A 22,818-nucleotide genomic window follows, 5' to 3' on the forward strand; every position below is an offset into this window, starting at 1 on the left:
TCGGATAACACCCATTAACACTCGGATAACACCCATTAACACTCGGATAACACCCATTAACACTCGGATAACACCCATTAACACTCATGTACACTCATTAACACTCAGAAAACACCCGGATAACACCCATTAACACTCAGAAAACACCCATTAACACTCGGAAAACACCCATTAACACTCGGATAACACCCATTAACACTCGGATAACACCCATTAACACTCGGATAACACCCATTAACACTCATGTACACTCATTAACACTCAGAAAACACCCGGATAACACCCATTAACACAGAAAACACCCATTAACACTCGGAAAACACCCATTAACACTCGGATAACACCCATTAACACTCGGATAACACCCATTAACACTCGGATAACACCCATTAACACTCGGATAACACCCATTAACACTCATGTACACTCATTAACACTCAGAAAACACCCGGATAACACCCATGAACACTCAGAAAACACCCATTAACACTCGGATAACACCCATTAACACTCGGATAACACCCATTAACACTCGGATAACACCCATTAACACTCGGATAACACCCATTAACACTCGGATAACACCCATTAACACTCATGTACACTCATTAACACTCAGAAAACACCCATTAACACTCAGAAAACACCCATTAACACTCATTAACACTCAGAAAACACCCATTAACACCCGGATAACACTCGGATAACACCCATTAACACTCATGTACACTCATAAACACTCAGGAAGCAACCATTAACACTCATGTACACTCATTAACACTCAGAAAACACCCGGATTAACACCCATTAGCACCCATGTACACTCATTAACACTCGGATAACACCCATCAACACCCATTGACATTCGGATACCACCCATTAACACCCATTGACACTCAGATAACACAAACTATGACATCATCACTGCAGAGAAGTGGCCAAGGCATGAGGTCAGCAGTACCAGAGTGAAGATATTCTAGTTTATTGCTTTGCCTATTCCTCTGAAAAAACCTATCCCAGCTGTCACTGGCCAGTCTCCGTAGCCTGTATAGAAGGTTGATGTCTTACAGGTAACGCACTGTTCTTCACGTTGCAACGCTGCTCGTAGTCATATTGGTTTGTGCAATACAAGCTGTGTTGTAGAAAGTTGTTTGCTAATCATCATTCTGCTCAAGACTGGAGTAGACAGATCGCTTCAAGTGGTTCAAGAGGAGCAGCCATAAATTACATTAACATCAGGAAAAGTAGCCTGAGAGAATCGCTCATTATTAAAAACTCTTGGTTAGCAACTCTTACTACTTGGTTAAAGCTTGACGTTTCGACAACAATGGCCTTCATCAGACAGGACAGGACAGACAGACGGACGTGTGAGTGGAGCCTCTCGAAATGCGGAGGATCAAATGGTCAACCCCTCGTTATCTAGAGGAGAGGATAATGGGTAGGATGTGGCCGACTTGTGACTCTCCCCTTCTAGCTGCAATCAATACCACACACACATTAACAACTGGAGAGGAACACACACACACACACACACACACACACACACACACAGTTGTTATCCTGGGGTTATGAGGCTCTGAAATTGTTGCTACGGTGATTCATTCAGCTTCTATTTCACCACAGCCACAATAAGAGTCAAATTAAACCACTTCCTGTTTAGAAAAAGTCTGAAGTCCTCTCTCACAGACTCACTCATAATTTCTTCAGGAAGTATCCTTTTCATTTTACTGAGTCAGAGAAAACTATAGTACCACCCTAAAAAATTAACCGATTCATATTTGCTGTAGGAAATGAATCAGACAGCCTCCTCTCTATCTGATCTCACATCAATGTGTTTTACACAAACTAATGTCCCTCCTTTGCTGGCTTCATGGCCTGAAGGATTGATCCCATTCTAGAGGAAGACTCACTCAGGCCTGAGGTCTTCTAGAGGAAGACTCTCACTCAATAAGAGTCAAATAGAGGAATAGAGGAAGAGGAAGAGTGAGAGTCTTCCTCTAGAATGGGATCAATCCTTCAGGCCATGAAGCCAGCAAAGGAGGGACATTAGTTTGTGTAAAACACATTGATGTGAGATCAGATAGAGAGGAGGCTGTCTGATTCATTTCCTACAGCAAATATGAATAGGTTAATTTTTGAGGGTGGTACTATAGTTTTCTCTGACTCAGTAAAATGAGAAGGATACTTACTGTCGTTAGGTCACTCGGGCTACTTACTGTCTGTTGTTAGGTCACTCGGCCTACTTACTGTCTGTTGTTAGGTCACTTGGGCTACTTACTGTCTGTCACTAAGTCACTCAGGCTACTGCTGTCTGTCGCTAATTCACTCAGGCTACTGTCTGTTGCTAATTCACTCAGGCTACTGTCTGTCGCTAGGTCACACTCACATTTTAGATTGGGGTTAGTGAGTGAGAGTGCGAGAGAGAGAGAGAGAGGTTTCAGCAGAAGACAGAGGGACGGAGGGGTGTGTGTTTGTGTCGGAGAGAGAGAGAGCGGTATCTTAGCTGTCTGAACCCACTTGTTCCCATCAGCTGTCAGGTCACAGTCCTGAGTCCCTGGATTAACGTGTCACTGTCACTGCCTGTCTCACTGATGTCACGCCGGGACAGAACACAAAACACACCCAGGGACTCTAAATGTGAGGTTTTAATAAGAAGCAAAAGATGAAGGGCTCTCTTAGGTTCAAATAACTTTATTATTTTGGGTAAAAAAAAGTTAAACTCCAGGCCACACTTAAATGTCTAAAACTAGACAAGTATCCATTATAATGGACCTATATATTTATATAAATTATAATGGACCTATATATTTTCAAATAACGGCCCTTTTTATGGCCGCAAATTGATTTTGACAAACAAATCAGTCAAAAACAAATCTGTGCAGTCCTCTGTAGAATTTTGAAAGCCCTCAAGCCAAACAGTTTGCCCACCACTGGTCTACACAAAGCAGCAGTTCTCTGAGAGGAACCTATATCCAAGCTGTGACCTTACCCTCCTGTCCTCCTCCACTCCCACATGCCCTGGGTCAACTCCTCCCCCTCCTCTGTGAGTGTAGGGGGGTCTGACCTTAGTTCAAGCCCTGACCTCTACCCCCTGTGCTTCACCTAAGCCTCTCCTGGACTTAAAATCTCACCTAGGCCTGTTCTGGTGACAGGATCCATCCACACACTAGTCTATCTGCCAGCCTTACACAAGGAGGAGAAAAGTAGCTAATGCCAGTTTCACTCATTTACCAACTACAACATCTCTATCACTAGTTCAGTCAGTCGTTCACCACACCTTCCATCGCTCTAGCTCTGTCAACACAGGGGACAATGACAGGTAGTCAGTTGTTCACCACACCTTCCATCGCTCTAGCTCTCAGTCAACACAGGGGACAATGACAGGGGTAGTCAGTCGTTCACCACACCTTCCATCGCTCTAGCTCTCTGTCAACACAGGGGACAATGACAGGTAGTCAGTTGTTCACCACACCTTCCATCGCTCTAGCTCTCTGTCAACACAGGGGACAATGACAGGTAGTCAGTCGTTCACCACACCTTCCATCGCTCTAGCTCTCTGTCAACACAGGGGACAATGACAGGTAGTCAGTTGTTCACCACACCTTCCATCGCTCTAGCTCTCTGTCAACACAGGGGACAATGACAGGTAGTCAGTTGTTCACCACACCTTCCATCGCTCTAGCTCTCTGTCAACACAGGGGACAATGACAGGTAGTCAGTTGTTCACCACACCTTCCATCGCTCTAGCTCTCTGTCAACACAGGGGACAATGACAGGTAGTCAGTCGTTCACCACACCTTCCATCGCTCTAGCTCTCTGTCAACACAGGGGACAATGACAGGTAGTCAGTTGTTCACCACACCTTCCATCGCTCTAGCTCTCTGTCAACACAGGGGACAATGACAGGTAGTCAGTCGTTCACCACACCTTCCATCGCTCTAGCTCTCCGTCAACACAGGGGACAATGACAGGTAGTCAGTTGTTCACCACACCTTCCATCGCTCTAGCTCTCTGTCAACACAGGGGACAATGACAGGTAGTCAGTTGTTCACCACACCTTCCATCGCTCTAGCTCTCCGTTAACACAGGGGACAATGACAGACAGGAGTGGATTGAACACACCACCGGTATCCCACGGTGGGATTTTCTAAGAACAGACATACAGTGGAATCCCTGACCTCTTCCTGCTTGTCTTCAGACTCAGTAAAACCACCTCTCTATAATGAACAGAAATGCATTGATTCTTAGATTTAACTTTCACCTCCACGTCTGCTCTGATCCACAAACTTTAAATTTTCAAATCCGTGACAGGTCTTTATGCTTGTTCTAATTTTTTATTGTTAGAAAATTACTTTATAAGCTACTTTCCATACTTGTCTGCCAGCCTGTCTGAGGCCAGAGAAGAGACTAGTGAATGATTATTCTCTTTTCTCTGCGCTGACAACACCAGCGAGATTACAACTGATTACTTCATGAATGATTTAACCAGGGAATTAGAATCCTATGGATTTAACCCTTTCAGGTGCAGCCTACAGACCAAATGTTACAGGCTTTATTTTAACCCTAACTGATTGTAAATCCATGAAATTACAGAAAGGTGATGCACATTAAAGTGTTATTTCCGGGAATAGAACAGAGAGTAACTGTCAGGCTGTTGTTATTCCAACTGACCCACACTTAACCCAGTTCAGACCTCCCATGACCTGCACAGCATCCACTGAAGTCCACTGACCAGGCTTCAGATTTATGGTCTGAAGGTGTGTCTCCCAAATGGCACTCCTGACCTATATAGTGCCTTTGGGCCCTCGTCAAAAGTAGTGCACTAAATAGGGAACAGGGTGCCATTTGGTATGCAGCGGGGGGGCCCATGAGATTATTAGGAGTAAATATAAGCCATATCTCTGGCCTCTGCAGCTGGAGGAACTGCCAGGCTGGGATTTAACCCCTCAGCCCTGACCCTCTCAACAAGCACCAGAGCAGGGCAGTGAGACTGATTATAGACGTTCACGTACACACACACACTAGAGAAGGGCACTGACAGGGATCACGGACATGCACCACGTGTTTGAGAAAGTTCAGGGCTGAGAAAGGAACCCTTTTAGTTTCCCTACACAGCGGTACTTTGTCATTCTGAAAGGAGGGATGACGAGAGAGCGAAGTCTGATGTGAGGATAGACCTCTCCAGATCTTTCAGACAAATACCGTATAGATGGGAACCCTTCCCTTCATCCCCCTTTCCTTCCCTGCACCATTCACCAGATCACAGGCAGCAGCCATAGTGAATAGTGCTGAATGGATCCCTTCCCTTCATCCCCTCTTTCCTTCCCTGCACCATTCACCAGATCACAGGCAGCAGCCATAGTGAATAGTGCTGAATGGATCCCTTCCCTTCATCCCTCTTTCATTCACCCCTTCCCTCGTTCCCTGCACCATTCTAACGAGCAGCCATTGATCTGAGGTTCTCTTCAGCTCTGTCTAATATAGAGGCCTCCACAGCCTTTCATCTCCTGCCAGACTCTCTTTTATGATAACAGCCATCGACTCCATCGCCCCCAACCCTCTCGACAGACAAACGGATAGCTCCGAGCACGGGGGAGCTGTGCTCTGCATAACTTGTAACTATAGGTAGGAGATTGACAAACACAGGAGTAGCACGATGTAGAAAGATGGGAGCGCTACATGGAATGACACAGTAGTTAGAATATCAAAAGTGGGAAATTAGCGCTTTTGATTTTCTGCTTGTGAATCTACACTGTTGAGTAGCTAGGCACATACACTTAAAGGCAAAAAACAGGCGGATCAACCCATGAACAGGAACACACCAGCTATATCACCCTATTGCCTATATAGTGCATGGGGCTCTGGCCAGAAGTAGTGTAGGGAATAGGGTCCTCTCATTTCTGAGGAGACACCACCCTCTTGTGGCGATGAATAGCTGTGGTTAAATATACTCAAACAACGCAAACTGCTTACATAGATCACATCATTCATGTTGAGTTGGTTTACTTTTATTCAAAAAGTGACTGTCTCCAGGCAAGTACAAATCTGAGAGGGAGTGGCAATAGGATGGGGAACAAACAGCACAGAAGTGTGTGTATATTATATGAGGAAATTCAACATACATAAAATGGCCAAAAAGGAAAAACACAACAAATGAAAATAAAGCTTGATGTTTGTTTTATATACAAGAAGGCTCAAATAAAGAAACTATACCAATGTAGTGGTAGTAAGTGACAAAACAAAAGCCACAGTCATTTTTACTCCAAAATATTTACTTACATATAATAATAATAATAATTAGGTAAAACACACAGGCTGCCTGTATCTACTTCATCGACATCACATCTGGACCATCTGTTTTCTGTTGTTATAACAACCCCAATAATCACCTTTCATGGCTACCTGACATGGAAGAAGATTAGTAAGAGAAAACGATTTAGGACCTGTCCAGAAACGACCCCTAACACCCTAAACTCTAGTCTCACGAGGCCATCCTTCCAAATGTAGTCTACAGAAGCTTTCCGGGGCTACCTCAGCCCTAACCCCTAGGCTTTCCGGGGCTACCCCAGCCCTAGGCTTTCCGGGGCTACCCCAGCCCTAGGCTTTCCGGGGCTACCCCAGCCCTAGGCTTTCCGGGGCTACCCCAGCCCTAGGCTTTCCGGGGCTACCCCACCCCTAGGCTTTCCGGGGCTACCCCAGCCCTAACCCCTAGGCTTTCCGGGGCTACCCCACCCCTAGGCTTTCCGGGGCTACCCCAGCCCTAGGCTTTCCGGGGCTACCCCAGCCCTAGGCTTTCCGGGGCTACCCCAGCCCTAGGCTTTCCGGGGCTACCCCACCCCTAGGCTTTCCGGGGCTACCCCAGCCCTAGGCTTTCCGGGGCTACCCCAGCCCTAACCCCTAGGCTTTCCGGGGCTACCCCAGCCCTAACCCCTAGGCTTCCCGGGGCTACCCCAGCCCTAACCCCTAGGCTTCCCGGGGCTACCCCAGCCCTAACCCCTAGGCTTCCCGGGGCTACCCCAGCCCTAACCCCTAGGCTTCCCGGGGCTACCCCAGCCCTAACCCCTAGGCTTTCCGGGGCTACCCCAGCCCTAACCCCTAGGCTTTCCGGGGCTACCCCAGCCCTAACCCCTAGGCTTCCCGGGGATACCCCAGCCCTAACCCCTAGGCTTCCCGGGGCTACCCCAGCCCTAACCCCTAGGCTTCCCGGGGCTACCCCAGCCCTAACCCCTAGGTGCTAGTGTAAATCTGCAGTGATTTGATGGGTAGTAGTTTCACCTTCTCCCTGATAAAACTAGTTGGGATAAAGCCAAATTGGATACACCTTACTTATCCATTCCTATCAGATATACACAGGTGCCTAGAGGTATAGGCATATAATTACTAGAGTGGGGGAGAAAAAAATCTACACTTAAACCAGAGCAATTATATTCTAGCAATACTGTTTCTATGGGGCAGTTTATTGGACAGGGCAGTTGATTTCCTTCCACTACTGCATGTTTAAGGCCGAGGCATGGAATGATTACAAAGTAGATAGATTTACCCTCAGTAGACAAAACATTTAATTAAAACTTATGGATGACATAATAGTTCATGTCACATGTAAGCTTTGTCTAGCTGCCAGAGTGCTGCTGCTGTTGAGAACTGTCCCAAATGGCACCCTATTCCCTATATAGTGCACTACTTTTGACCAGAGCCCATAGGGAATATTTGTCCTGGTGAGGGCACCAGGGTGCCATTTGGGATGAAAACAACCTTTCTATAGGATTATAATGACTGGCTTTAAGTTCTCTATACAGTTTTATATGGTGGAGTTTCGCAACAGGACATTATTATTACTCATGATGTTGAAAACCTTAAAGCTGATATTTCACAAGTCACATTTATTTTTTTCATAATGAGTCTTATCCAAACTAATTTACACGTAGGAAAACAAAAAAAAGGTAGAAACCCCAAAACATCATAAAGACGAAGAAAAACAAAAATACAAACGTAAAAATCTTCCTCGCCGCATGACTACACATGCTTTCCATTTTAAACAGTTTTACACATTTATGAAACCTTAACTTATGTTGAACATTTTAATTTAAAAAAGCACAGTTATAAAATCAGCACCGATTCATATATAACTTTATTTAAAATTTAGAGAGCCATTTCAACCCTAAATATGCTGGATTTTCTGGAGAAATGTATTTTCTGTCTATTAACATGCTGCTTGCTTGTCTCCGACTCAGCACAGTGGTGGCACTACCAGAGAGAAAAATCGCCTCGCTGTCCGTCGGGAGAGTTGTTTCTTCAGATAGGGAGGATCCAAATCTTTGGGTAAGCTTCAGGACTTGTGCGACAGCCTAGTTCCTTGTTAAACACTGGGTCTTCGTCCCAAATGGTACCCTATTCCCTATATAGTGCACCACTTTTGAGACGCACCCTGGGCCTCTTCACAGCAACTACGGGGTCCTCAGTCAGACTGTATTCAACAACCACGGAATAGAAACACTACCCACACACAGGGTTGGATATGACGGACAGACCTTCTGGTCCAAACGTTGCAAGAAACTATACTGAAGGATGTACAACAGTGTGGCTTTATTTCTACTCGTTTCATATGAAGGAATCTGCACTTGGAAAACGGTTGGATGTGTGTTGCTGCATCCATGACTCTTACAGCTGATCTACTCAACAGGTTACCAACTGAACCACCAGCAGTCGCCGTCACAACCACAGAACCAACAGATTCTACTGACAGTCCAACATGGAGGAAAGGAAAAGTAAAAAACTGAAAATAGCATAAAGACCATGTCCATCCACTACTACCACAGCTAGCTACCTTTCCTACTAATAATCTGTTTCTAAACAACTACACCGCACCGGGTCATTCACTATACTAGCATAGAGACAGGGTTAGAAGACATTTCAAAAAACTAAAAGGTTATCTTACAACTCATTCCATCTCCATTTGGAAGAAAAATAAAACGTTCTAGAATTATAGAACTTCCTTCAGACTAATCGTCTGGAGGATTATTCTAGGTTTGGAACTGGTTTGCCACTAACTGAAAGGTGAAAGCTTACCCAAGGATTATAAAAAGTATTTTGTTTTCATTCAGTCCCCTCTGAGCGAGCAACACTGTGTGTTAGACCATGGAGGATAAACCAGAGAAGACTTCTGATCTGCAGCTTAACGTCTCCATAAATACACTATGCCTCTCCTCTTCGTCTACAAATACCAGTTTAAAACATGGACACTCCAAGGACCTGCAGAGAGAAAAGGTGTCATTACACATCTGTAAAAGCACTTAGCAACAACATCTTAGGTTTTACTAGTGAGGCTGAACCGCACTTTCAGATCTCACCTTGACTACGGGAAGTCTGGAGAACTTCAGTATTGGACTGTGTTTGAATGTAGCGCTAGCTGTCAGTGCTTGTATTTGATTTGATCCGAGTAGAAATTAAGCATTTGATTGGCTCTAGGGAAAATTGTTTACCCAAGAGATTCATTTCCTTGTTTTAGCTTTTTGTTTTCCTACCGTGTGGGACAAAGTTTCAGTAGCCTATGCGGCGTTAGTTTGCATCTTATGCATGCTGGCTGCGTCACTAGACCCCACCCCTTTTCATCATCATCATCATCTTGTGGAGAACTTCCCAGGTTTCCACCAGAAAAAGCGAAAGGAATGTATTCAACCGGATCAGTATTCCGCATTTAACCCAACAACTCAAATCAGAGAGGTGCTGCCTTAATTCACATCCTAGGCGCCTGGGGAGCAGTTAATGGGGGAATATGCCTTGCTCAAGAGCAGAACGGCAGATTTAACCACATTTAGGGCAACAAATTACCACCAATCACGCAGTGCGGATAGAGCAGCTTGCTATGGAGGGGGCAAGCTGTAGCTCAGTGAGTTGTTTACGTGCTTGATGGAAAGAGAACCGTCGGGTGCTAGATGCAACTGAAATTGAGGGTGAGGAGAGAGAGGGTGGAGGAAGAGGCTTGAAGTGCTGAGCATCTTGTTATGACCTGCATTATCTGAATTAGGCCCACAGAGAAGTGGCTTTGAGTTGGCTTAACGTTGGACCAGAGCTAGCTAGCTAACAAGCTTGTGTGCAAAAACATGTCTTACCTTACTGTCGTTAATAAATCTAATGTGAACCGTGATAAGGATACTATAGTTAACTAGCACTGAAAAAAATTTATCCATTACCCTAATTAAAACATTTCTGAACCACGCTTGTAACATCAGTAGCCTGCGCTTCGGAGGGGCAGGTAGTCCCTGGCATGCAGACACTGGAAGAAGTTTGAGTTATTAACCGGTTCTCATGCTTTTAAAATAACAGTAATGTTCCAGAACAGTATAGTTCACATTCGTTCCCGGTTCTGATTCTTGAAAAAGTATTTTATTTTCCATGGGGTTTTCTGTCCCTGAACCGGTTCTAAACCCTGCTATAAAGTAGTGTGTTCTGTATGGCCAGGGCTGTAAAGTGCTACCAAATATTTTTCTGTGCAACCAGAATGTTTTAATTGATAGATCTACGCTGTTCCATTGTTTCCGAATGCCCCAGAGAAACAAGCGAGTGCAGATTCGTGGGTCGTTCTAAAACTACTTGCGCTTCGTTAAGTATTTGTTTAATCTTTGTTCGGTCATGTAACCTCATTAGTTAGCTAACCATCTGGTAACTTTAACAGTATATGCAAACATTTTGGGTCACAGAAAGGAAAAGGGATGGCTTCTCAGGAGATCTATGATCATAGCAATGAATGACAGATCTTTTGTATGTAGGCATCACAAACCGGACATTTTTAAAGAGACAATTATCAGTAGGAAAACTGTGCTTTTACACAATGTAGAAACCTAATATTCCACAAATGACTTTGTAATTTCAATGACATGTATTCGTGTCAACATTATAGCTTTAATAATGTCTTAAAACCTCTAGGGTAGGGGGCAGTATTTTCACGGCCGGATGAAAAACGTACCCAAATTAAATGGCCTACTACTCGGGCCCAGGAACTGGAATATGCATATTAGATTTGGATAGAAAACACTCTGAAGTTTCTAAAACTGTTTGAATGATGTCTGTGAGTATAACAGAACTCATATGGCAGGCAAAAACCTGAGAAGAATCTAACCAGGAAGTGAGAATTCTGCTGCTTGTAGTCCTTTCAAGTCATTGCCAATGGAACACACAGTGAGCTAGGGTTCATTTTGCAGTTCCTAAGGCTTCCACTAGACGTCAACAGTCTTTAGAAAGTTGTTTGAGGCGTCTGTGATGAACAGAGACCGAACAAGAAGGCTGGGAAGTTGTAGACCCATCAGTTCATTGGCGCGCGTTCATGTGTTCCAAAATGTTTTTCAAGACACAGGAACCGTCCGGTTGGAATATTACTGAAGTTTCACGTTCAAAAGGCCCTAAAGATTGATGCTTTACAACATTTGACATGTTTGAACGAACGTAAATAGATAATTTTTTTTTTTACTTTTCGGCACGCTTCCTACATTTGGAGTTGCTGAACTGAACGCGCGAACAAGGAGCTATTTGGACATAAATTATGGATTTTTAGCGAACAAAACATTTACTGTGGACCTGGGATATCTGGAAGTGCCTTCTGATGAAGATCAAAGGTAAGGGCAATATTTCTAATGCAATTTATGATTTTAGATGACTCCAAAATGGCGGCTTTCTGAGCGCAGTACTCAGATTATTGCAAAGTGTGCTTTCCCAGTAAAGTTATTTTGAAATCTTTCACAGCGTTAGCATAAAGGAGATGTTCATCTATAATTCTTTGAATGACAGTTTAATATTTTATCAACGTTTATGACGAGTATTTTTGTAAATTGTAGCGCTGATTCACCGGCAGTATTGGAGGCAAAATATTTTCTGAACGTCACGCTCCGATGTAAAATGCTGTTTTTAGATATAAATAGGAACTTGATCGAACAAGAAATGCATGTATTGTGTAACATGATGTCCTAGGAGTGTCATCTGATGAAGATCGTCAAAGGTTAGTGCTGCATTTAGCTGCGTTTTGGGTATTTGTGATGCATGCCAGTTGCTTGGAAAATGGCTGTGTGGTTATTTGTGTCTATGTACTCTCCTAACATAATCTAATGTTTTGCTTTCGCTGTAAAGCCTTTTGGAAATCGGACAACGTGGTTCGATTCAGGAGAAGTGTATCTATAAAATGGTGTAAAATAGTCCTATGTTTGAGAACTTTGAATGATGACATTTTGTGGTTTTAAATTTGGCGCTCTGATTTTTCACTGGCTGTTGAATAGTGTGGGACGATTGCGTCCCACCTCCCCTAGAGAGGTTTACAATAATACAGTTTAGTTTTATTTAAAATGTATTTTTAGCGTCGGGCATTCCCAGGCTGTCTCCCGTCCCAGTACTAACCAGGCGTTTTCAGGGTGGTATGGCCACAAGAGTACATATCTGTTCTCTGTGAATTAGGTCCCTTGACTCATCTCATAACTCCTCAATGGGCCCAGGAGAGGTGAAGGTCATGCGTCCTCCCAAACATGATTCGCCTGACCGCCTACTACTTATCACACTGCTCGCTACACCCAGATGTAAGCCGCACCAACGAGTCGGAGGAAACACTGTTCGACTGACGACCAGAGTCAGCTTTGCAGGTGCCCCAGCCCTGTCACAAGGTATCAGTAGAGCACGATGAGCCAAGGAAAACCCCAGCAGCCAAACCCCTACCCCGGACAACACCAATTGTGCGCCGACCTATGTGGCTCCCGGTCACTGCTTGTGACACAGCCTAGGATTGAACAGGCTGTATGTAGTAGTGCCTCAGCACTGCGGGGCAGTGTTTTGAGCGCTGCGCCACCCAGGAGCTCGTTACATATTAGTTTCTAGGGAACAATATGTGCTTTAGAAGACATAGGCTTTAGCTCAATCAATTAAAAGAAAATCTTATCTTCTGGTGCTCCTAAATTTCATGAGGTGCTCCTAACTTTAAGTTGGGAGCACCAGTATTACCAATGAAAATGTTAAATTTAGAGCGCTGTGTATGTATAAGGAAGAGTATTACTATAAAGTAATAATGGTTTATGAGTATAAGAGAAGAGAGTTACTTACAGACTCATCCATGATGGAACCAGGGTCAAAGTAGTCTGGTTTCAGCTCTGATCTTTCTCTCCTGTTCTTAGAGGGGGGCTGGAGAAAGGAGAGATACAGATTGTGATCATGATACACTGAACAAAAAAATAAAACTTGACATGCAACAATTTCAAATATCTTACCGAGTTAGTTCATATATTGAAATAAATGATTTTGCATGACGGAATACAGACACGCATCCGTTGGTCACAAATACCATTCAAAAAAGTTTGGGCGTGGATCAGAAAACCAGTCAGTATCTGGTGTGACCACCATTAGCCTCATGCAGCACAAAACATCTTCGCATTGAGTTGATCAGGCTGTTGATTGTGGAATGTTGTCCCACTCCTCCTCAATTGCTGTGTGAAGTTGATGGATATTGGCGGAAACTGGAACACACTGTCGTACATGTCGATGCAGTGGATCCCAAAACATGCTCAATGGGTGACGTCTGGTGAGCATTCTGGTCATGGAAGAACTGGGTCATTTTCAGCTTCCAGGAATTGTGTACAGATCCTTGTGACATGGGGCCGTGCATTAACATGCTGAAACATGAAGTGGTGGCGGATGAATGGCACAACAATGGGCCTCAGGATCTCGTCATGGTATCTCTGTGCCATTGATAAAATGCAAATTGTGTTTGTTGTCCGTAGCTTATGCCTGCCCATATCATAACCTCACCGCCACCATGGGGCACTCTGTTCACAACGTTGAATCAGCAAACCACTCGCCCACACGATGCAATATACGCTGTATGCAATCTGCCCGGTACAGGTGAAACCGGGATTCATCTGTGACGAGCACACTTCTCCAGCGTACCAGTGGCCATCGAAGGTGAGCATTTGCCTACTGAAGTCGATTACAACTTCCAAATTCTCTAAAGCCAGGTGTACACTACACAATTTTGGCCCGATTGATCAAAATCTGCAATGCTCTTGTAGTGTGAGATGTGCAACGACATGTTTTGAGAACGGTGATCAGCGATATCCAATGAGAAGAAGCCACAGACAACAGCGATGTTTCGCGTCACCCAGAATGTGTCGACTCTTGAGAAGGAGCACCGACTACTACTAGCATGCGTTTGTACTTGCCTTTAATCTAAGCTTCAAATTGTTTTAGGTCTGAAGTTCACAAGCAACGTTAATCGATTCAAAATGTTGGCAAGATACAGTATTTCAACTGTGTGGCCAGCGTGAATGTTAAAAACATTTGAGGCTGCTTCAAGCTACAGCTCCTTGTAGCTATGTTAAATCTAACCACATCACATTGTTTTTGCGAGACAGTATGGTATCGACAATCCTCTTGTAATGTGTGACCCCCGTCTGTACCACATTGTTTAATGTGCGCACCACTAAGTTGGCAAGACCAAATAAACTACAGGAAAGATGGTCGTTTAACGTGAGAGGTTTAGCAATGTTAGGATTGTGAAAGTTGTTTGTAGTGTGGAGGCGGCTTATGGTAGAGAAATTAACATTCAATTGTCTGGCAACAGCTCTGGTGGACATTCCTACAGTCAGCATGCCAATAGCACGCTCCCTCAAAACCTGAGAGATCGTGGCATTATGTTGTGTGACAAAACTGCACATTTTTTAATGGCCTTTTATTTTCCCCAGCACAAGGTGCACCTGTAACGATCACACCGTTTAATCAGCTTCTTGAAAAGCCACATCTGTCAGGTGGATGGATTATCTTTGCAAAGGAGAAATGATCACTAACAGGGATGTATACCAAATTCTGCACAACTTAAGAGAAATAAGCTTTCAGAGTATATGGAAAATATCTGGGATCTTTTATTTCAGCTCATGAAACATGGGACCGACACATGTTAATATTTAGTGTTTCTTGACAGATCTTTGTGGATCCCCACATAATTCGCTGGAAAAGGTAAAAAAAATCGAAAGTCATATGTAGTAAAAGGTCAAAGGTCTCACCAGGTCAATGTCCATGGTGTCAAAGTCCATGCCCTCGTTGAGGTCTTCCATACGACCCTCTGATGACATCATCACATCTTCTACGATAGGCTCCTCATCCTCCTCCATCAGCCCTGTACCACGCCGACTACACACACACACACACACACAATAATTAGTACAGTCAAACAACCATCAATATAGAGTAGCTGTAAATCAACAACTGGTTAGTCCACAAACCAATATGAAAAGGAAGTAGCTCTTACATGGCCTGTTGCAGGTTGGTCCTGAGATTGGGGTTAGGGAGGGATGGTGTGTGTGTGTGTTCTTACATGGCCTGTTGCAGGTTGGTCCTGAGATTGGGGTTAGGGAGGGATGGTGTGTGTGTGTGTTCTTACATGGCCTGTTGCAGGTTGGTCCTGAGATTGGGGTTAGGGAGGGATGGGGTGTGTGTTCTTACATGGCCTGTTGCAGGTTGGTCCTGAGATTGGGGTTAGGGAGGGATGGGGTGTGTGTTCTTACATGGCCTGTTGCAGGTTGGTCCTGAGATTGGGGTTAGGGAGGGATGGGGTGTGTGTTCTTACATGGCCTGTTGCAGGTTGGTCCTGAGATTGGGGTTAGGGAGGGATGGGGTGTGTGTGTGTTCTTACATGGCCTGTTGCAGGTTGGTCCTGAGATTGGGGTTAGGGAGGGATGGGGTGTGTGTGTGTTCTTACATGGCCTGTTGCAGGTTGGTCCTGAGATTGGGGTTAGGGAGGGATGGGGTGTGTGTGTGTTCTTACATGGCCTGTTGCAGGTTGGTCCTGAGATTGGGGTTAGGGAGGGATGGGGTGTGTGTGTGTTCTTACATGGCCTGTTGCAGGTTGGTCCTGAGATTGGGGTTAGGGAGGGATGGTGTGTGTGTGTGTTCTTACATGGCCTGTTGCAGGTTGGCCCTGAGATTGGGGTTAGGGAGGGATGGTGTGTGTGTGTGTTCTTACATGGCCTGTTGCAGGTTGGTCCTGAGATTGGGGTTAGGGAGGGATGGGGTGTGTGTGTGTTCTTACATGGCCTGTTGCAGGTTGGTCCTGAGATTGGGGTTAGGGAGGGATGGGGTGTGTGTTCTTACATGGCCTGTTGCAGGTTGGCCCTGAGATTGGGGTTAGGGAGGGATGGGGTGTGTGTTCTTACATGGCCTGTTGCAGGTTGGTCCTGAGCTTGGCGTAGTTCATGGTTCTCTCCTGCTGCTGACGAACCTCCTCCTGCTGCCTCTGAGCCAGCATCCACGTCACCTGGGTACTACAAACAGGTCAGACAGCCGGTCAGACAGCCGGTCAGACAGCCGGTCAGACAGCCGGTCAGACAGCCGGTCAGACAGCCGGTCAGACAGCCGGTCAGACAGCCGGTCAGACAGCCGGTCAGACAGCCGGTCAGACAGCCGGTCAGACAGCCGGTCAGACAGCCGGTCAGACAGCCGGTCAGACAGCCGGTCAGACAGCCGGTCAGACAGCCGGTCAGACAGCCATAGTGGTGGTTCAGGTAGGTACATGTCAAAATAGAGATGAAAAGAGAGAGAGAGACAGAGACTTACTTGTAGTCGATGGGTGTCTGGTGGAGTTGAGGGGTTTGGGGGAGTGTGTGAGGGTGTGGCTGCTGCTGGGAGTCTGAAGGGAGGGCGTACACTGCCATGTAGCTGTCGTCTCTCCCCCGTTTGGCCTCCCCCCCCCTCATGTCCCCTGGTCCTCTCATCATGGTAGAGGTGAGGTGGGGGGAGGGCATCATCACTGGAGTCTGCATGCTCTGGTGCTGCCACGACATATCTGTACTGCTGCTACTGCTCTCCTCAGCTAGAGAACACACACACACAACGTTAAACACACGCGATTGTGAAAGGGTTGGATGACTAAGAGATGCAGGCTAGGTGATTTCAGCCATCTACACTACAACATCTACCTACCAGGGGTAACAGTGTTTACAGTGGGAGTTGACCTCAGACTGGGACTGTCCTCTCTAATATGGCCATGTAGTGACCACAGTCTGACTTCTAGACCCTGGTTCTGCAGTTACCTTCAGGAAGTCTCCTCTTGGCTGCAGCGATGGTAGCAGTGGGTGTAACAGCCTTGGTCTTCTTGGATCTGACCGACGACCCTCTGGAGGAGTAGCCAGAGACAACAGACATGGTGTCATCGTCCCCGCCAGCCTGCAGGGAGTTCCTGTAGGAGATGAGCGGTAGCCAGCAGTCGTCTCTCTGGAGGGCCATCTGGAAGGTCATGAACCTCTCCAGATACATGTGACTACAGGGGAGAGGAGAGGTGTTACACAAAGCCATCTGGATGGTCCTTAAAGTCATGTGTCTGGGAGGGGACACAGTCCTCTGCTTCATGATATCATACGACATATCAGACTAGTCATTACTTACACAGCTATCAGCTATGACACACACAAAGGTACATGTGTCTGATTAGGAGAGGCAGAGGAGTGTACTCACACAGTCCTCTTGTCCTGCCTCATTAGTTTGGAGGAAAACTCAGAGAGGATGTCTAGGAAGGCCAGGTGAAGAGGAGGGTTTCCTTCTCCCTGGGGACTTGGCTCCTTAAACGCAAACTCTATACCATCCCTGAAGAGAGACAAGAGGGAGAGAGCGGTGGGAGAGGTAGGGAGAGAGAATTTTTGTTCAGAAAAAGTAGGTATCTAGCAGCACATGTAGATGCATATATTAACTAGTCCTACGTACAGCTCACATCCATCATATGCTAATCATGTTGAAAAGCTATGAGAAAGAGATCAGAAGAGGAGACTGACTTGTGCAGCATGGCGATAGCATCTCGTGTTTTCACCTGGTCCAGACCGAAGGTGAGAGAGAAACGTCTGGCCAGCTCCTTGATCCCACAGAACGCTGAGGACGAGCGGTCAAATCCTGTCCCCAACTCTGACAACATCTCATGGAATAACTGGAGGACAGAGAGAAGAGAGGGGGGGTGAATACATGTGTGGAATAAAGAGATGGTTCTTTCAATGGGATTTGTTCCAGAAAGGCTGGCATGCGGTCTGGAGATCGGAAAGTTAAAACCAAGATCTAGCTTGAGTAAAACAGTGTGTGTGTGTCGTACCTGTTGTAGACTGAGGATGAGGGTCGTGGTGTGTGTCGTACCTGTTGTAGACTGAGGATGAGGGTCGTGTGTGTCGTACCTGTTGTAGACTGAGGATGAGGGTCGTGTGTGTCGTACCTGTTGTAGACTGAGGATGAGGGTCGTGTGTGTCGTACCTGTTGTAGACTGAGGATGAGGGTCGTGTGTGTGTGTCGTACCTGTTGTAGACTGAGGATGAGGGTCGTGTGTGTGTGTCGTACCTGTTGTAGACTGAGGATGAGGGTCGTGTGTGTGTGTCGTACCTGTTGTAGACTGAGGATGAGGGTCGTGTGTGTGTGTGTCGTACCTGTTGTAGACTGAGGATGAGGGTCGTGTGTGTGTGTGTCGTACCTGTTGTAGACTGAGGATGAGGGTCGTGTGTGTGTGTCGTACCTGTTGTAGACTGAGGATGAGGGTCGTGTGTGTGTGTCGTACCTGTTGTAGACTGAGGATGAGGGTCGTGTGTGTGTGTCGTACCTGTTGTAGACTGAGGATGAGGGTCGTGTGTGTGTGTGTCGTACCTGTTGTAGACTGAGGATGAGGGTCGTGTGTGTGTGTGTCGTACCTGTTGTAGACTGAGGATGAGGGTCGTGTGTGTGTGTGTCGTACCTGTTGTAGACTGAGGATGAGGGTCGTGTGTGTGTGTCGTACCTGTTGTAGACTGAGGATGAGGGTCGTGTGTGTGTGTGTCGTACCTGTTGTAGACTGAGGATGAGGGTCGTGTGTGTGTGTGTCGTACCTGTTGTAGACTGAGGATGAGGGTCGTGTGTGTGTGTGTCGTACCTGTTGTAGACTGAGGATGAGGGTCGTGTGTGTGTGTGTCGTACCTGTTGTAGACTGAGGATGAGGGTTGTGTGTGTGTGTGTCGTACCTGTTGTAGACTGAGGATGAGGGTTGTGTGTGTGTGTGTGTGTGTGTTGTACCTGTTGTAGACTGAGGATGAGGGTTGTGTGTGTGTGTGTGTGTGTGTGTGTGTGTGTGTGTGTGTTGTACCTGTTGTAGACTGAGGATGAGGGTTGTGTGTGTGTGTGTGTGTGTGTGTGTGTGTTGTACCTGTTGTAGACTGAGGATGAGGGTTGTGTGTGTGTGTGTGTGTGTGTGTGTGTGTTGTACCTGTTGTAGACTGAGGATGAGGGTTGTGTGTGTGTGTGTGTGTTGTACCTGTTGTAGACTGAGGATGAGGGTTGTGTGTGTGTGTGTGTGTTGTACCTGTTGTAGACTGAGGATGAGGGTTGTGTGTGTGTGTGTGTGTGTGTGTGTGTGTGTGTGGATGTGTGTGTGTGTGTGTGTGTGTGTGTGTTGTACCTGTTGTAGACTGGGGATGAGGGTTGTGTGTGTGTGTGTGTTGTACCTGTTGTAGACTGAGGATGAGGGTTGTGTGTGTGTGTGTGTTGTACCTGTTGTAGACTGAGGATGAGGGTTGTGTGTGTGTGTGTGTTGTACCTGTTGTAGACTGAGGATGAGGGTGTTGTGTGTGTGTGTGTGTTGTACCTGTTGTAGACTGAGGATGAGGGGTTGTGTGTGTGTGTGTGTTGTACCTGTTGTAGACTGAGGATGAGGGTTGTGTGTGTGTGTGTGTGTGTGTGTGTGTGTTGTACCTGTTGTAGACTGGGGATGAGGGTTGTGTGTGTGTGTGTGTGTGTGTGTGTGTTGTAGACTGAGGATGAGGGTTGTGTGTGTGTGTGTTGTACCTGTTGTAGACTGAGGATGAGGGTTGTGTGTGTGTGTGTGTGTGTGTGTGTGTGTGTGTACCTGTTGTAGACTGAGGATGAGTGTTGTGTGTGTGTGTGTGTGTGTGTGTGTGTGTGTGGTGTGTGTGTGTGTGTGTGTGTGTGTGTGTGTGTGTGTGTTGTACCTGTTGTAGACTGAGGATGAGGGTTGTGTGTGTGTGTGTGTGTGTGTGTGTGTGTGTGTGTGTGTGTGTGTGTGTGTGTGTGTGTGTGTGTGTGTGTTGTACCTGTTGTAGACTGAGGATGAGGGTTGTGTGTGTGTGTGTGTGTGTGTGTGTGTGTGTGTTGTACCTGTTGTAGACTGAGGATGAGGGTTGTGTGTGTGTGTTGTACCTGTTGTAGACTGAGGATGAGTGTCTTGGCACATTGGATCTTGTCTATCTGTCTGGTCTTAGACATGGTCTCCTTGATGATGTCACCGTAGTCATTATAATACTAGAGAGAGGAAGAGGGTTCAGCCACAAGTCAGAGTCTCCTTCAGGAAAATACACGACTTCTGATACTTTGCAACCAAGCAGGACCTGGAATGACTCCGGTAATGATCTGGTGTTGAGGTTAAATGAGTGTCACAGGCACAAAGAGGTGACAACCATAGAATGTATAGAACTGGCGTCCCCGTTCCAGTCAACGATGGGATAACGTGTGGACTGACAACCATTACGAGTCTACCCATGACTTTAACAGTGAAATTGCCAGGTTAAGAGATTCCAAGTAGTTTCTATAGATAATATATTTATATGGTTATAACTGTGTCAAGACAGCTGAGTGTTTCTACATTTTTACCCTCATGTACTGCTTAAAGATGTCAGTGTAACAGCGAGGTATTTACAGGTCATTCTTACCCTCATGTACTGCTTAAAGATGTCAGCTCCAGTGTTCATCTCTACTACGTTATAGATGATAAGTTTACAGTAGGCTGCCAGGAGGTTACGTCTCTTATGAAGAGCTTCTATCTTCGCTGCCTCGTCATCCTGCTGGCCATCTGTAGAGATACAACAGATTGTGACTGGCTGTGTAACAGAGCTATTATGGGGAGCTTCTATCTTGCTTGTCCATTTAAAGAAAAGGTAGAACCAGGGACACACGGCCCGTCACAAGGCCAGACAGTAATGTCATTCCTTTAGCAGGGTCTTGTTGGTTAGCGATAGACAAACAAGCTATTTTCAAGTGCAAATACGCAATCCTACTGGAAAAGTGTGCAGCGGTGTGTGGTTAGCAGTGTGTGTACCTGTGCTGCCGTTGTCATCGTCCTGGTCTATGAAGACATGGTGCAGTATGAAGGACAGTAGTTCTGTCTGTAGCGAATCATCAGGACTGTAGACCAGAGGCTCCAGCTGCTCTCTGCCTCCTGAGACCATCTGATGACTAAAGACCAGCAACACATCACACAGGATGGTGAACGCCTGGGGGGAGAGAGAAATGGACTGTTGGTTATCAGTGGTCTGCCTCCTTGGCCACGTCTTCCTCATCTCAATGGGGTTGCACGGGGATTCTGAGAATTTCAGGTTTGAAAATAAGCGGATTTAAATAGCTGCTACAGGACAGTACCTGTTCCTTGACGGTTGTGTTGACGTTGGTGAGGTAACGTTGACACATCAGACAGAACATCCGCATCTGTTTCCTCAGGCTCACCATGTCCTCCTACAAAACAATATCACATGATCAAAACACACACGTCCTCCTACAAAACAATATTACATGATCAAAAAACACACACACACACCCTCCTACAAAACAATATTACATGATCAAAACACACACACACACACCCTCCTACAAAACAATATTACATGATCAAAACACACACACACACACACACACCCTCCTACAAAACAATATTACATGATCAAAACACACACACACCCTCCTACAAAACAATATTACATGATCAAAACACACACACACACCCTCCTACAAAACAATATTACATGATCAAAACACACACACCCTCCTACAAAACAATATAACATGATCAAAACACACACACACCCTCCTACAAAACAATATAACATGATCAAAAACACACACACACACCCTCCTACAAAACAATATTACATGATCAAAACACACACACACCCTCCTACAAAACAATATTACATGATCAAAACACACACACACCCTCCTACAAAACAATATTACATGATCAAAACACACACACACACACCCTCCTACAAAACAATATAACATGATCAAAACACACCCTCCTACAAAACAATATTACATGACCAAAACACACACACACACACCCTCCTACAAAACAATATTACATGATCAAAAACACACACACACACCCTCCTACAAAACAATATTACATGATCAAAACACACACACACACACTCCTACAAAACAATATTACATGATCAAAACACACACACACTCCTACAAAACAATATTACATGATCAAAACACACACACACCCTCCTACAAAACAATATTACATGATCAAAAACACACACACACCCTCCTACAAAACAATATTACATGATCAAAACACACACACACACACACACACACACACCCTCCTACAAAACAATATTACATGATCAAAAACACACACACACCCTCCTACAAAACAATATTACATGATCAAAACACACACACACACACACACACACACTCCTACAAAACAATATTACATGATCAAAACACACACACACACCCTCCTACAAAACAATATTACATGATCAAAACACACACACACACCCTCCTACAAAACAATATTACATGATCAAAACACACACACCCTCCTACAAAACAATATTACATGATCAAAACACACACACACACACACCCTCCTACAAAACAATATTACATGATCAAAACACACACACACACACCCTCCTACAAAACAATATTACATGATCAAAACACACACACACACCCTCCTACAAAACAATATTACATGATCAAAACACACACACACACACCCTCCTACAAAACAATATTACATGATCAAAACACACACACACACCCTCC

General features: G+C 45.4%; 1 protein-coding gene across 2 annotated transcripts in view; it reads right to left on the reverse strand.

Moving 5' to 3' along the window:
• Window positions 1-5,992: 5,992 nt before the first annotated feature.
• Window positions 5,993-22,818, reverse strand: part of LOC106612163 (cohesin subunit SA-2) — a 34,277-nt gene continuing 17,451 nt past the window's right edge. The window contains exons 21-33 of one of the 2 annotated variants that reach the window (XM_045724165.1): window positions 21,391-21,483; window positions 21,071-21,245; window positions 20,685-20,824; window positions 20,176-20,277; window positions 17,787-17,935; window positions 17,473-17,601; window positions 17,052-17,278; window positions 16,576-16,831; window positions 16,176-16,283; window positions 15,027-15,153; window positions 13,075-13,152; window positions 7,181-9,249; window positions 5,993-6,531 (exon numbers count right to left, since the gene is read on the reverse strand). In XM_045724165.1, the coding sequence (XP_045580121.1) occupies window positions 9,226-9,249; window positions 13,075-13,152; window positions 15,027-15,153; window positions 16,176-16,283; window positions 16,576-16,831; window positions 17,052-17,278; window positions 17,473-17,601; window positions 17,787-17,935; window positions 20,176-20,277; window positions 20,685-20,824; window positions 21,071-21,245; window positions 21,391-21,483 (1,608 nt within the window). In that variant the 3' untranslated portion in view covers window positions 5,993-6,531; window positions 7,181-9,225. Of the gene's footprint in view, window positions 6,532-7,147; window positions 9,250-13,074; window positions 13,153-15,026; window positions 15,154-16,175; window positions 16,284-16,575; window positions 16,832-17,051; window positions 17,279-17,472; window positions 17,602-17,786; window positions 17,936-20,175; window positions 20,278-20,684; window positions 20,825-21,070; window positions 21,246-21,390; window positions 21,484-22,818 lie in introns of both variants that reach the window. The other variant, XM_014213099.2, reaches the window with a different exon arrangement.

Source organism: Salmo salar, chromosome ssa09, assembly GCF_905237065.1.
Source record: "Salmo salar chromosome ssa09, Ssal_v3.1, whole genome shotgun sequence".
In the NCBI taxonomy this organism is placed as follows: domain Eukaryota; kingdom Metazoa; phylum Chordata; class Actinopteri; order Salmoniformes; family Salmonidae; genus Salmo; species Salmo salar.